This window comes from Plectrocnemia conspersa, unplaced genomic scaffold (genome assembly GCF_051122295.1).
Source record: "Plectrocnemia conspersa isolate PC_06_02 unplaced genomic scaffold, ASM5112229v1 ptg000010l, whole genome shotgun sequence".
NCBI lineage: Eukaryota > Metazoa > Arthropoda > Insecta > Trichoptera > Polycentropodidae > Plectrocnemia > Plectrocnemia conspersa.
In genome coordinates, this window is record NW_028277174.1 from 11,269,175 (window position 1) to 11,286,068 (window position 16,894).

Sequence of the window (16,894 nt, forward strand, 5' to 3'; positions counted from 1 at the left end):
TTATCGATATCTCAGTTTATAATTATCAAATAAAATGTGACCATTACTTTTTATTGAAAATTCTATTGATTACAAAAAACCTTTTATGGAATAAATCTGGCAATGGTTCGTATTTTTGATAATGCGATTTCAAATTGTAAGATAATGAAACTCGATATTTATTCATCATCTATGTAGAAACAGTGTAAATTGCAATTTTATGATAGCTCATAAACCGTTGATATTTTAAATGAAATAGTGCTGGTTAATATAATGTACCACAAACATATTCAACATCAATATGATACATTATATATTTTAGATTTGTATATATTGAAGACACGTGTCGAAAGGAATGCTTGATAAAAATGTATCGGATTATGGACTCGAATTCTTAGTTTATCGCTTTGATACATAGAGATTTCATCGGCTATGAAGGTTACCCTGATTTTTTATAAATCAATCGACACCGGACTTGTGATTGTCCATAAACGTGTGTTTTTCAGTGAGCTCGTAAATTTTTAGGCATTCTACCACGCGTTCTTGTTCGCAGTCTGTTAAAACACCGGATGACACTCGTGAGGATTTTTTTCTGAGGGCATTAAGCTCATACGTCCGTAGTACAAATCATCATGTGTATTTTTTTTTAAATTAGAACAAAAAGCATATTTAAGTGACGCTTGAAATCACACGTGTCATACCATAAGTCTACGACTTAATTAGCTATGATATATAAATAATTATAATTAAAGTCAGACAGTGTCACTAGAAATAATAATGTCTTTATGTAGGATTATCTACGTATTAACTTGTATCAACATACTTGTGAAAAGTTTCACTGAGGACATAACTTAACGCGGTACAAACGTGTTGACGTATTCAAGAGCTTTCGTTGCCATTGAACTTTGAAACCAAATTACGCGTAACCCTAACGAGATTGGTACGTTAACGTTAAAGTTGAAACGCCGCAAGTTTTATTCTATCATAAGACATACATGTTTATAATATATTATAGTATATGCATGACTTTTCGTAATTGACATTTTATCAATTTTCGTTCCGTTTCTTATAACGTTAATCGTCTTGGATATTGCCATTTTTGGAAATTTCAATTTGTACCGATTCTTAGAAGGCGTTTTTCAAACATCGGAACGAAATTAAAATACATGTATCTATATATGTACATTTTTATGTCATGTATATTGCGATTCAATTATAGCTGTGGACAATTGAAAGTTGACATGGCGGTTCTTATATGTATTTTGATTATTTTATCAAATTTGATTGCATTTTTGTTAACTTTCGTTTTCCATTAATACTGTTAAAAAATACGGGTATAATAAAATTAGGAATTTATAATTGCGTCAATTCTGGGAAAGGTGTATTTTTTTCGTCGTCCCAGCAAGTGCATAATGGCGAGCCTTCAACTCAACACGTGCGCGCGACCTTTTTTTTTGTTCTATTCATAACATTTAAAAATTAGAAGCTTGTAAATAAAACACTTTCATAACATCTTAACAAAATTATTTTGACGTAATTTCACCTTTATTTTTAATAAATTCTTGTATTCTGTCTGGCATCGATAAATAAAGATTTTCAATTATTTGAAAATCGATCTTCTCTTCCTACACTTCCATGATATGTTTTTTCAACTCGGCTAAATTTTCTGATCGTTTTTTTTCTTAATTGTTGTTTTATGATTGCTTATAAATTTTCAGGTCGGGGCTTTTTCCTGGCCATGTTATTAATGTGATTCACATTAATTCTTTGAATTTTGTAATCTATAGATAGATGATTAAAATTTTTGAATGTAAAAACTATAATTGGATTCACAGAACGAGCTCGATAATATGGTGCAGAATCGTCTTGCAAAATTGGTTCAGCAGTATGTTAGGAAAGTTCTTCAAGGTTTGGAGTAAAGTCGTTTTATACAAGCAATTAATATATTTTTGCATTCATAGTAACCTGGACGAAATTTACAGAACCCGATCCATAAGCTGTCATGCACACTCAAATCATCACATAGGGTGAATGCTTGACGAATCGATTAATGCATAAGGGATGAAATCTTTCGCTTTTTCTACGGCGCACAGTCGCTTACCACCTGCTCCAAACAGCCTAAATTTGGATTCGTTGGAGAAAACCACTCTTCTCCAATCTTTGACGGTCCAATGGCAATGAGCTTTTGCCCATTCAAGGCAAAAAAGTCCAAATATATTTTCATCAGTAGATATATAGTTCTACTAGCGAAAATATAATTTAACTGATATGCTGTTCTAAAACGTCTATGAAACAAAAAAATTGTTGTTTAAACCCAAACCTAACCTAATAAAAGTAAAAACTAATTATAGTTTTATGACTTTTATTAGGTCAAGTCCAAAATACAAACTAAGCCAACTCATCTCTCAGGGAAGAATAAGTACAGAGCATCTCACATATTCTGCATTTCGATATTACACTATGTTTTAAAAATATGATAGCTATCATTATCGATATTACTATGGACTTTTAATATAAGAGGGCTGATCAAGTATATTCAAACCGAATTTTGGTCAATAGGAGACCGTATCACTTCTCTGAAATCAAAAATTCACGTCAAAAGCAATAAAATCGTGGCTAATTTTAATGTTTATTTATAACATAGAATGGGTTAACTCGAACCTATTATTATTTATCCAAGAAATTATATTACAATATTAAAAAATATATAAAGTCATGACTCCTGGAATCATTGTTTTCCCAAGGCCCTGGTTCGCTCTTGGTGACTCTGACCATATACAGTTGTTTTTTATTATTTAGATATAGGTATAGGTTTCGTAATTAAAAATTTTCACGTACAGTAATACAATATATTTTTATTCGCGATTTTCATAGTAATCATAGTTTCACATAATCTCGCGCTTCGATCTCGTAATCTCGCGCTATGCACTTGTGTTATCGCACTTTACGTTCGAAAGCTCTTTTCATTTTTGTTAATGTAACTGATAACTCATCGTTTAAGTAGTTTATTTGTATTTAGTGCTATCTTATAATTTTTAGGCGTTTTAATAATTCAGATAAGAATCAATGTCGGTCATCGTGTTTCGTACCCTTTAGAAGATTATTAATAAATATATATATGAACGTATCGATCGCCAGAATCAACCAGGAAATACAGCATCCTGCGAGAGTCGTTCTTATAAGCTCGTCCTTTGTGTAAAGTGACCGAGCAAAGCTTCAAATGGTATTCCAAGAAAAAGCTGCTTTGGCTTTATATTTAGATCCAAGGGTCGTAAATAAAAATGCTGCGACCGCGTCTGGCGCTTGCGCCGAATGCGACTATAAATTATCCAAATCGCATAGAATCATAGATCATCTATCGGTTTTGCGGTCCTGGACCTCAATCTCCGGAAACCAAAAGTCCAAATATTTATCTCGAGCCCTCGCTACTACAATAATAGAATGACATTTCGGTGGCTTCTTCTGGAGATAATAAAAAAAATCGATCATGAATGTTGTGTTGTGTTATGTCAGCGATGCCTATAATTGATCTTGTTCCGTTGAACACGCGTTTCCTTTGCACGCCTCGTCTCTTAATCATGTGTGTGTTCCCAAATATTTCTGGTTCTATTTTGGAATCGGACAGCAGCGCCTATTCGGCGTTCTTTCCTTTCAAACAATGATCTTCCATTAAACGCGAGGCGGTCTTCCTCCAAATTGGTGTATATTTACAATATCCTATTTTTGAAATGGTAAAATAAATCTCGCCTGAACTCGAAGGTAATGAAAGGCGATTTATTAAATTGTTATGTTCATTGTGTTACAGTAACAGTTACACTAGTAAGCATACTAAAAAAAGGACTAAACGTTATCATTGTTGCATCGCACTAATCATAAATCGTGTAACTCTAGCGCTACTTATCTTAGAAATTATAATTATTGATATGAATTCTGATTTCCCGGACACATAATAATGTATATTTTTTTAATTTGTTTAAACGCAGGGTGGTTCCTCTTTATTTATAATGTATAATATATAATTATATATAAAAAATAAATTGCTAAGTAATTTTTCTTACAGAAATAATATTACAATGATTGAAAATGTTTACATAAATCACAATTTTTGGGTCTATTGAAGTATTGAGAGTTACGAATCCATTTAAATTGGACCACAGAATCAATAATATCAATAAACTAGTATCATACCCGTTGAAAAATCAACAGAGATATTATAAAAGTAGCATATTTTTTGTGTATGCATATGTATATACCTATGAAACATACAATTCCTTCAAAATATGTAAATAATTAAATCTAAAAAGTATTAAAAGTGAGCTTCTGGAATATTATATTTTATAAAAATAGTTAATATATAATTTACTTATAAAATATTTTTCTATTGATATATGTAGTATAAAAAATAATATTTTGTCAAATCAAAATTGCTTAATTCAATTTTAAAAGTATTAATATAATCTTAAATATGATTGTTATATTTTATATTTTAAATTAAATAGAATACTATGTATTATTATAGGATCTATTAAAGATTTTCTCTCAGTATAAAATTAAATATTATTATTACACATATATAGACATCTATGAACACGAAGAAATATTTAAAAAATGAATAAATAATTTTAGCCAAGTTTACAACCAAATATAATCGCGGCTAACTTTTTTATCACACGCACATTTTTTTTATAAAAATGAAAATAAAAAATATTATAAATCTAGAAAACAAATAATTTTAACCCTTTGACCGCGGATGACACAGAAATCATCAAAAAAATTGCCAGTATGCATTGGGTAACTAATGTCATGAACCTTTGAGCCTCATAATATTTTTTTGTATAATTTAAGGTAGAAAAACACTTAAATTTAATGAAATAATATTTAAATAACTTATGGCATAAATAGGTGCTTCCCCACATATTAGAAAATTTCGAAATGGCGCACATAAATATTAGCTGTGGTGAAAAGATTAAATCAGCATACATTTATACAGAATCAGTATAATTTTAATATAGGTAGTATTACATTTGGTTCGGTGATCATTGCTCACATGGCAACTGGTGCTTACATGGTAACATTTGTTACAGGAAGATTGCTCAATTGGGACTATTGCTCACACAAACATTAGTCACAAGGCAACTAGCTAACATGAAAATTGGTTACAAATCGATTGCTCATACGGTTAAACCTTTCCCATGCTGTACCAAATAAATCCGCGCGTTACTGTGCTGTGTAGTATATACACGTGCAAACGTGAGTGATTTTAAAGCGGAACATTTATAAATATCGCTTTAATTATTCATAGTTGAGTTTAATTAATTGATTTGCTGAAAATAAAAAAATCAATATTGTTTTTTATTAAAAAATTCAATAAATTGGCAAAACGGCACAAATAGCCGAACAGGCCGCTTTAAATGGAGGTCGGAGAGCTAATGGTCTGCACCCGCACCAGCCCCGGTCGATGAGTTATTTTCTCTTTAGCTCGCTTGCGTGTTAAGTGACGAGAGTGAGTGAGAGATAAGAACGGTCATCGTGAAATGTGTCATTGAGTACATTGCCGAGAGTTACAGATCATATAATATTTTTTAACATTAATTAATTTAAATTATAAAGTATTTATATACAAAAAATATATTGAATAACTTATTCATAATTATATTTATTCAAAAAAAAACTAAATATAAAGTACTTTTAATTATTTTTTCTCATAAACCTATTCTCAAATTACAGATATCAGTTTGTCAAGTATGAAAACTCATTTTCAGAACGATATAAGACCTCTATTGGAGTACCTCAAGGATCTAACTTGGGTCCATCGCTGTTTCTATTGTTCATTAATGACATAGAAACAGCAATAAATCGTTCAATTTTTTAATATATGTGGATGACTTGAATTTTTTTAACAGAGTGCAGTCAATCTCAATTCTTTATGGAAGTAGGCTTGCTATAACTGTACCTTTTAGGGTAAAGAAATGTCACACAATTGAATTTTCAATGTTTTCTATGCCGGCAGAATATTCCCAAGGATATATTCTAAGCAGGTCTTCCTTTACTAAGGATCTAGTGTGACTTTCAAGATACTCTGGAAATTCAGCCTGCGCATTGCAGAGACTCACAGCAGATCGTTAAAGATGCTCTAGTCCGCAGCATACTAGAAGCTGGCTCTATTATAATGAGTCAATGTAATGAATTGAGGCTAGAAAAAGTACAGCGTAAATTTCTTTGCCATTTATACTTGAAGGAATACTGGTATTATCCGTTCCTGCTTCCTAGTGCTTTCATTCTGAAAGCGCTGAGATACGTTTCGTTGTCAACACACAGAAGTGTTTATATAATTAAACACTTTTGGAAATTGCTCAAAGGAGAAATAATAATTCACTTTAGTACCCCTGCACACAAACCTCACCCGCAACATTGAAGTATACAACACAACTGAGTCATCTCTTTCTTGCTGCTTAAAGAGCGGGAGTGAGATGCAAACATATATGCGTGCGGTTGTTATATCCGTTTGCAAAATGCATCTTAAAATTTATGAATTTGTCCCCCATTTTCGACAAAATATCTCTGCTCCGCCGATGAATGCTTATTATTATTATCTTATTCAATGTGTAATTATAGCACAGAGGAATACGTAAGATAGCCAACCCATTATTTTTATATTTATATAAATTATTTGAAGCAATGTGTACTCGTTACACATCACAGAAAATTAATGGTTAAGGAAAGGTAAGTTTTTAAGGAAAATTATTTAATTCCAAATTAAATAAATTGACTGAAATAAGATATTAATAAATATTATTTATATAAAGACATGTTGAAAACTAAAATACGTAAGATCTAATATATAAAAGTTAATTTGTTCCTCTTATCCAAAGGTAAGTGAATGTTACACGTTTTTATTGATTCTAGATTGGTAGATATAATGTTAAAGTTAATAATGCAGTTTATCATACTTTTGTAGAACAATATATTTAATGATTCCACATTATATCAGATTTGAATAGGAAACAATGTTAATAATCATACTGTTAAGCACCTTCTCTATGTATAATCAAACAATCGATTCGGACATCTCATATTCAATTCAGTGTCAACTATTACAGAGGCTTGGATAAGTCGTCGGGGTCCCTGGACAAGAGCGGAGACAGCGGCGGTCCCGGTAGCGCGCCGGGGACGCCCGGAACCCCCGCTCCCGGTTCGGGCGGTCAGCACGCCAACGACAAGAACAAAAAGCCACACATCAAGAAGCCGCTGAACGCCTTCATGTTATACATGAAGGAGATGCGGGCGAAGGTTGTGGCCGAATGTACCTTGAAAGAGAGCGCAGCCATCAACCAAATATTGGGCAGACGGGTGAGTTCGCATAAAAGAATCTTTGACTGTTTCATTCCTTGATATTTGTTTGCCATGTCGGCTTATCAAGTCATATATTATTGTGTTTAAAAGAAGATGAAGCGTTTAAAATATGACTTTATAAGCCGATATGGCGTTATGATTACATACTACACATCACAAGAACACAACACATGTATAATCTTCAAGAGTTTGAATGGATGGTTTTATATAATAATTTATGCACAATTTAAATTGCATTAAAAATTTAGAAGTTTCTTTGAAGCATTACAGATTCATTTCAGTTTCAACTACAAAATTAGTATATATGTTAATTTAAAGACATATTATATATGTCACAATATAAACAAAATCAAAAAGTCAAAGTAATTTATCTACTATTAAATTGAGAAAGGATTGATTTTTAATCGGTCTATTTACAGATGCTTTTAAACCAAAAGAGGTTCTTCTTTTTGATTCAGCGTTTGTCTTATATTAGATTCCATCTGCTATATTTAAAAGGTTAGTTGTAAGAATTGAGTGTTATAGAGACAATATACTTCTTACAATTGCCAAAGAAAGCTTCTCTTTTTTTTCTTTTTTGCAAGAAAAGCAATGTCATTTGTGTATTAAATAATATTTATGATTTTTCTATGGACTACAAATATTTAAAATCGCAGGTTTTTCAACTTAATACATTAGTTACTTTTGTATCATTTATAATACTTGTGAACATTATAAGCTTTTTAATTTATCATAAGCGTAATAAGGACGTTTTCATTGCACAAGTTAGGTTAGGTAAAAGTTCCACTCTCTCTCTCTCTCTCAATTGACATTGTGATATAAAATCAACCATGAGAGAAGCACTCATCTCTGAAGTTAAAACTTGTTAAATTGAGCGGCGGTGCCTTATTCATTGTTAATGAGGATTGGAAATAAAAGCTGCTTGAAGTTAAATTAGGTAATATCTAACTACATTTAATGGATCAAATTGCTCGGCACAAGTATTAATATAAAATTAACTATGAGAGTAGCATTCATTTCTCAAGTTATCACATTTTTATCACATTGAGCGGCTGTCATTGTGATTTATGCATTGTTAAAGCCGCTCAAAGTGAAAAACCAAATCACTAGGAAACAATCAACCACATCTTAGGATACAGTTTTAATTGATCCAAATTACTCAGCACCATAATTAAAATTCAAACCCTTAGAATTAGTTTGTGCTGCCGCAAGCTGTGTTCCATTGCACAGTATTACTAGATTTAAAATTCCTTAGCAGCATACTGCTAAGGAATTTTAAATCTAAAGTTGGTAGGCCTATCATAATAGGTCTACTAACATTGCGGATTAGTTTTCGCTGTGGTAATTAATCTATATAGATTCAGGAACTTTGACGTGCTGTATCGTCTCTTGTATTAATTGGCGCAATACTAGATAATATTGCAGAATAATGTTCTGCAAAAAATCTTATTGCTACCTAATTTTTGAAATGTTTCTTCTACTAATGAAATTTTCTGCATATACGTGTATGAATATAGATACTTTTTTCATCAGTGGTACAGGTGAGACGCAATTAAATATGATGAAAAATATTTTACATAAAAATTACTTTTACTTTTTGATTTAACTAAAATTTAGCATAGAATTTATTTTTTTACTATTTAATCAGAATGGTGCATATATTTATATAAAAAGTGATGAACGGTCGTGTGTTTGTATGTGGGATCATTTTATATTCTTTATTTAAGTTTTATTTCCAGCTTATTGAATTATTTATTTTATTTAATACAAAATGACCCAACACTGAGGGACGAATTCAACTGTACATTGTACAATCTCATCTGAGAAGTCAATAAAAAAGGCATTTGTACTCTTCCGAATCGTTTCTTTTTACTTCTAAAACTAACAAACGTTCGGAAGAGTCCAACTTGCTGATGAATGTGTTCGATCAAAATTCTTTAACAACTCACTGTACACAGTGGCATTCGCTAAGTCGGGACGAACAAGCAAAATACTACGAGAAGGCACGCCAAGAGAGACAGATCCACATGCAGTTGTACCCGGGCTGGAGCGCCAGGGACAACTATGGCTATGGTTCCAAAAAGAAAAAACGGAAAAAGGAACGCAGTCCTGCTGACCTAGGAGGTACAGGCTAGCCGCACGTCACAAAACAAAAAAGAAATATATCATCCGACTAATATATACATACCATCCTTGCCCCCCATCACGCACAGCCTTATATTATAATTTATTTTCATTTTATATTTATATATATGGGTATATCATGATTTGAAGCGGAAACGTACGATGGATGCCTGATTTCATTTATTATTTATTTATTTTAATTATTGATTATTTTTAATTGCATATCCATCGTGCGTCCGCTGGGTATTTGTCCAATCCTGCGCTATCCCGTCTTTTGGTACATTATATGTTTTTTTCTTTTTTTTTTTATCCGTCACGAGTGTGTATTCTCTATTTCTCTGTCGTTTTGTGCTAGTTTGTATCTCAGATGGGAATCTCACCACATCCACGGCTATGTTGGTCGCGGTTTTTCTATTATTATTTTTTTTATGTTCGATTAACATTTTTTATTATGTTTTGATGGGTTATTTTTGTGTACATTGGGGATTTTTTTCATTTTAATTTTGATTTCATGTCGTGTTAACAATGTCTCATACTGCACCTACACATTGTGCTAGAAAAGCAGCTCTAAAATCGAAAATCATCTGTGGACAGTTGTGGGACCATTTTATTGGCACTGTCATATTAAAAACTCACTCAAATTTTATTTAGTAAATGAAATTCATTAACCCACCAATTTTACTTTTTCAAAATTTTTACCTGAGTACTACATTTGATTGATAAATTGTTTTTGTAATGGTGGTGCACATTTTCAAAAAATATATACATTCTAAATTACATAAATTTGCTACGAATTCTAAATTAAAAAAAAAAAAAACTAATGAATACTAATTGGAATTTATATTTTTTGAAAACATGTGCTTTCTTTTTCTAATGTTGTTAGAAAACTATTTGTTAGTGTGTGACGTGTCAGTGGATCGTGATGGTTTCCCTTTAGTCCCTCATATCTCCTACCTGTAGGATAAGTGCAATCGGTTTTCAAGAAATGCACCGGATCCCTTGATGAAAATTGTTCGATTCGATTCGATCCGCAGAATAGGTTCAAAATTTTATCGATAGAAAACTTTTGTAAAAATCAACGGACGACAAATTGGCCAATCAATTTCGTTTCTAAATTGTATTTTTGTCAAGCTGTAGTTTTCGTTAACCGATAAGGCTGTTTTTCTAGCACCATCTTCACGTGTACATTGAATCCTCTTCAATATAAATAGATACAAATAAACAAACGGGTCAACTGCTACGAAATCTGTGAATACCTGTCGTACTTGTGATGCCACGTTGCGATTTATGCTTCTTCGAGTATGATTGTTGAGCTGATGACATTATATACACAACAAACGATAGTTTGTCACACGCCCAAAAATGATACGATGAAAGCTGTGAATCGTTCTTGGATCTCAACGGCAGGTGTTCTTGTCTGTTTGCTTTCATATAACCCGCCGCTAACAGTGGCATGCGCTGGGTCGTGAGGAACAAGCCAAGTATTACGAGCTAGCGCGCAGGGAAAGACAGCTGCACATGCAACTATACCCAGATTGGTCGTCTAGGGCTAACACCCAAAGGGGCAAGAAGAGGAAGCGAAAACAGGAGACAACCGATGGAGGTACTGACCCGCCGACGTCCTTCCAATTAATTCTTATACACTCGTCATCAACCCTACAATCTGGTCCCTTTTACCAAAAAAAAAAAACAATCCGTTCTTCGAGGCATCTCAATTGTGTAGTTTCGCTTAGTCTTTCGCTTTGCATTTATATTATATTCTTATTATGTAGTATTTTACCTTACAAAATTGCAGAATGAAATATCAATATCGAATGCTTTTTGTTAATTTTCTGATGATGGCCCAATTGAATCATGATGCGAATTTGTGTGGCAAATCTATTGTTTATTTTTTCTTATATAAACTTCATTTTTGTACATTTTATTTTTGATTTTTTCATCATACATGCATTACATATTTATATAGCAAAATATTGTTCATACGTAAACAAAATGTTCTCATAATATAATTTACATGTTTTTTTTTCTGATTTTTATTGTTATGATAATGTGTAAAGGAGAAGCTCTCGATTATCCATTACTGCTATTCCCATCACTGCAATTCCTAAACGATCCTAAAGATGGTCAAGTGCAAATGCATCATGGAGATTTTATTTATTTTTTTGGAATGTAACATTGCACTTTGTCATGAGGTTAATTTATCTTCGACTACCAACGTAAAGATAATATTAAAAAAACAATGCGTAGATCGAACGTAAATGGACTGTTGTTAATGTGGCTAAAGTTGCAAAACGATAGATTTGTTCTGGAACTAAATATAACGTTCGACTCTTGTTTAATGCAAACGATTAGTGGGTTGAAAGGACTGTAGTGTCTATCTCTCTTTCTGTTTGCTTACTTTATTAGATTATTAGAGTATATTTTTAATTTTGTATTTGTTTGATTTTTTTTTATTATTATATACAAATATATATATAATTGATTATATATATTTCTATATATATTACATATATTATTATTATATAATATTTCGGCTCCCCATCGGATGGTTGTCCCGGTTTTTCATTTCCTTTTTGCTGGTCCTCAGACTGTTTTGCTTACTTATATAAAAGTTTTTACCCCGATCCTATCGAGCTTGAACGATATGCAAATTTTGCTTTAAAGTTATATTTGCAACAGTGCTATTCAACGCCGATTAGTTTATAACCCCATATTGAATGGTGCTAAACTGTATTTAATTTATAAATATAAAATAATGGCGTATGAAAGATTGTTGAAAAGCACTGATTTAATTGAATATAAAAATATATCTATAACATAAATATGGATTATTGTAGTTGTTAGTTTTTATTGGGTTGGTTTGTGGAAAGATCGAAATACTAGAACGACAGGAATGGATGAATTTTTAACGAATAGTTTTCGGTACGAGGGACTTCATAGTTTTAAGAATATTGCAGTATATGACGATTACTGGCATTGTGAGATTTAAATGATTTCTTTATATACTCAGTAGTGTTAGAGTTTACTTGCATGTTTTTAGGGACGCCGTAACAATGATACAAATTGATTGGCTTGACAATTTGCGACAAATATATCACACTTTTTACTCTGGTATTTCGATCGTATTACATTTTTTTTCTTATCCATTTTTTTATATTTATCCGACAGGTACAATATTGTATTGAAACATATTTTTTTAATGTACGATGCGTCTACGAATAATAGCGTAAATACAGAACAATAATTAGTATTACTTATGCCATGTAATTTTTGCTTATATTCTTTATTTTACTGATTTTTATTTTGAGCTGGCCACTATCAGATTATTGAGAAAAATATATTCCCTCATGAACCTATTCTGCTATGTGCTTTGAAATAAAGTTTTACATTGAAAATATATATTATATTTATATTATTTTTCTTATTATTTGATACTATCGTTGTGATTTCATGACGTTTTGTAATGAAATATATTATTATATTTTAATGCGATATGTAATGGTTAAAATTATTATTTTTGTAGATTATAAATATATATATTTATATTATGTAGTACTTGAAAATCGATTGTCTCTTTTCTCTATCCCAAAACTCGTGTTCTGGTGATTATTTTTAATAACGCTGCTCTTCAATATTATCATTAATAATTAGATATCTTAAATATGAGCAACGTTATCTAAGAATAATCATCATCAGTAGTCCTTTATTAATTTGCATGATTCATGGGTTTATATTCCTTGCATGTTATGTATTATACATTAGCAATCATCTAACATTTTCATAATTGTAAGTTATTCATCTTGATGTTGTGAAAAGTTTTAAATAGTTCAGTTTGCTTTTATATATAATATTAAAAAATATTATCTAAAACTTTTCATTATCAATATGCAGTGAACGTAATAAATCATTACTTTATATAAAATTAGCATGTAATGAGTTATTATGCTTATTTTTATTTTCAATAAATTATTTATTTTTATTTTTTACAAAATATTTTATTCTCCCCCATTTTTGGGGATGTTAATTTTTCAGGAAACAATTTGAAGAAATGCCGAGCCAGGTATGGTTTGGACCAGCAAAGTCAGTGGTGTAAACCTTGCAGGTGAATATGATCCTCTTTTTAATGTGTGTGCGTGTGTTTTTTTAGTATTATTTTTTTTATACACAAATAAAAAGCCATTTATTATTTATTTCAAGCATAATATTGACTCTTCTCAGATATTGAGAAAAGTTATATTATCGCTTTCAATGTGGCTTTTAACAAAAAAACTGTAAATATGACTGAATCATTGTAAAAAGCATATTCACAGTAAACATTCATGATTATTATTTAATTATATAATATTAGTTTTAGGTGTTAATTTTAATTTTTTGGTGTCTATGTATTGTTTCTATGTGGAAAGACTTTATTTTTTATCTTATATAGTTGTATTTAATTATATATTCCTTTTGTTATAATTGTATTTATTTTATATTTCTCATGTGTTTATTTAAAATTATTGTTATTACTTATTATTTTTAATACATAAATACCTTTCATGGTGATGTTAGTAAAAATTCACATAGAAACATAATTTAGCAATTTAATTATGTATTTTTTTTTAATATAATTATGAATGTTTTTATTATTATTTAATAACCAAATCACCATGATGCGTTTATATAATATATAAAATTATATATACCTGTCGTTTATACATACGAATAAAAGTCAGAAAATGTGTCTTTTCACTGTGAACACGACGTGGAAACCAAAAATTAAATATTATAGTATGTTATATTATTTTACTGATTCAACTTGTCAATGAATACGGATTAGATTTTTTATATATTATATTTAACATATTTGTTTGACGTAGCGAGCACATTTTTATTGAAACATCCAATACATATATTTGCAAATGTTTTTATTTTATCATATAGATAGACAGACAATAGTAAAGAATTTATTAAAAAATAAAATACATAGAAAAATATTTATTTTTATATATTAAAAAGTTTTACATTAGAATAGTTGCATAAATAGAGTGTGAACGCTTTTATATTATATAACCTAAATCGGCTTAGAGTTCATTATATGTAAGAGAAACAGCAATCATAAGCTTCAATTATAAATAATAATAATAATAATGAACATAAAAAAATCATAATGAATCGACACATTTTCTGAAGAGTTACATTTATTATACAAAACTTATTTCTTTTATTATTGTTGTTGTTTTTTATTATTATTTTTTTTTATATATTTTTTTAGTAATAATGATGAATTTGATTAATGTGAATATTATTAAACGTTGCATTTTTTTATAGTATTATTGATTAAGTTTGATTCATTATTTTCTATAACAAATTTTCTCTCAATCTTATGATTGCTGCCTCTCCTGGATCTGGTTGTGATGTCGTCGATACCGCCGAACGCTGTTGTATGTGTTACGTTCGAAACAATTTTGAACGATGTGAATAAAATATATGGAACGACGATCGGACACAGTCCAGAGTCGAGTAACGTGATGTTGGCTGCAAGCGTCGGAGCTGGATCTGGACCGTTAGGACTTCTACGGCCGTCGGGCGCGCCGCCGACTATTCTAGGCTCACCGCAGGAACCCACATATGTGGATCTTTAGTGGCGGCCAGACCGGGTCATACCGGCTGATATGCTTTTGGTCAGTTGCACGCTGCGGAAAAAAAGTGTTCTGTGTTCGATATTAATCTTGATTTGATTTGCTTTTTTTATATTTTTTTTGTGTAAGCTTTTGATATTTGCTTATTTTTTAAATATATAATACACTAAATAATTAACAACCTTTCCATGCATATATGAGTGTCGTTTGAGTTTTATTTAACGAGACTCTTCTCTTAACCTGAAATGATCACTTTATTGTAAACGTAAAGCTCAATCTATAATTGGGTAATAAATTTTATATAAAAATCAGGAAAATATAAATTTATTATAAAAATCGCTGTTTTTGGCATGAAGTACATATATTGCACGTTTTTGTATAATACATAAAAATTGGTCTCACTGTTCCATGTCTACAAAGTTGTAAATCAGAAATAATTTGCAATTATTTAAAGTTAACAGAATACACCGTACAGTAAGTTTTTTTGCTACATAAAAATACGATAACCTGAATTATATGTTAAATTAAGCGTTGTCATTATTTTTTCTTAGTATATGTAGTTCTTTTGTTATAATCAATTGTGTTCTTTTTCATTTTCTATTATTATTATATGCATAGTGCATATTAATATCTCCACTACAGATTACAATTTAAAACAGCCATTGTCACAATCACAAATTTTACAGGAAAACTATTATCAGAAAATACTTTATTACAAGTCCTGAAGGATTATTATCTAAATACTAATGAAAATATATGTTTAGAATCAATTTATTTTACTTTGAAGCAAATACCTTTGAGCTCATTAAAAATACATATATCTGATCTTCTATTCTACACTTTTAACAAAAGTTAGCAAAAGCTGATATATCGGATTTTGCCAATTAAAGGGTTAAAATTATGTTTAATAATTTAATTTTTTAAAAAACTGCCATTTTAAAATAATTTGCCGGACCAGTTTTGTTAACTTTCTTAGATGATATATTTAAAAGAGCAATTTTTTAAGAATATATATTGGTAAATCGGATTTCTGCAAACCAAAGATTAACTGATAATGGCATATTTTTTCATTACATTTATAACATTATTCAAAGGGTCAAATGTGATTTTTTAGTAATTTTGCCAATCAAAAGGTTAATTTATTAAAAAAATTATTTATTACATTATTTGTTCCGTTAATACGAATATCTCATTGGGGTTAATTTGTATTTTGTTCCGGCTGCGTGCGTTGCTTTTTTTATTCGGTACGTAAAAGGTTAAATATAGATTAAAAAATCCCGGTAAATAAATCGGCTAAGTTAGTTAACCAACCTAATCATTTTATGTTATAATAGCCGTTTCTCAAAAGAAAATAGTAAATATCACTTTAACCCTTTAATTGCCAAAATCTGATATATCGGCTGTTGCTACTTAAGCAAAATTTATAGGATACGACATTGTATACATTTTTAATTACCTGTAGGATATTTCTTTCGATTATAAATAGCATTTTTTTCAAACATATATTTGTTTCATTATGTAATACAATAATCTGCGACCAAAGGGTTAAGTTTGTAAAAAACTATCAAGCGCACTGTCATCTTAGTGTGACTGTAATCGTAAACGCTTTAAATCAAGGTATCATAACTATCATACTTTAAATTTTGCACAAAGCAATAAATTGGTGAAAAAAATAACTGACAGCCAGTAATTTTACATATAAATCATATTATTGTGCAAAATTGTTGTACAGTGTTATTTTTCGAGAAGCTTGTGCTTTTTTATTTATTTAATACATGTTATATTTTATTTTATTAATGATGCTTTTTTTATTTTGT

At 30.3% G+C, this 16,894-nt stretch overlaps 1 protein-coding gene across 21 annotated transcripts in view; it reads left to right on the forward strand.

The window, feature by feature from the left end:
* pan (transcription factor pangolin) overlaps positions 1-16,894 on the forward strand; it is a 210,765-nt gene that overhangs the window by 189,664 nt on the left and 4,207 nt on the right. For 6 of the 21 annotated variants that reach the window (XM_088195747.1, XM_088195748.1, XM_088195752.1 and 3 more), the window contains 3 exons: positions 7,080-7,329; positions 9,291-9,456; positions 13,489-13,558. In XM_088195747.1, coding sequence (XP_088051873.1) covers positions 7,080-7,329; positions 9,291-9,456; positions 13,489-13,558 — 486 coding nt within the window. Of the gene's footprint in view, positions 1-7,064; positions 8,082-8,602; positions 9,494-10,905; positions 11,060-13,488; positions 13,559-14,947; positions 15,120-16,894 lie in introns of those variants that run through there. The other 15 variants (XM_088195745.1, XM_088195750.1, XM_088195754.1 and 12 more) reach the window with 8 other exon arrangements.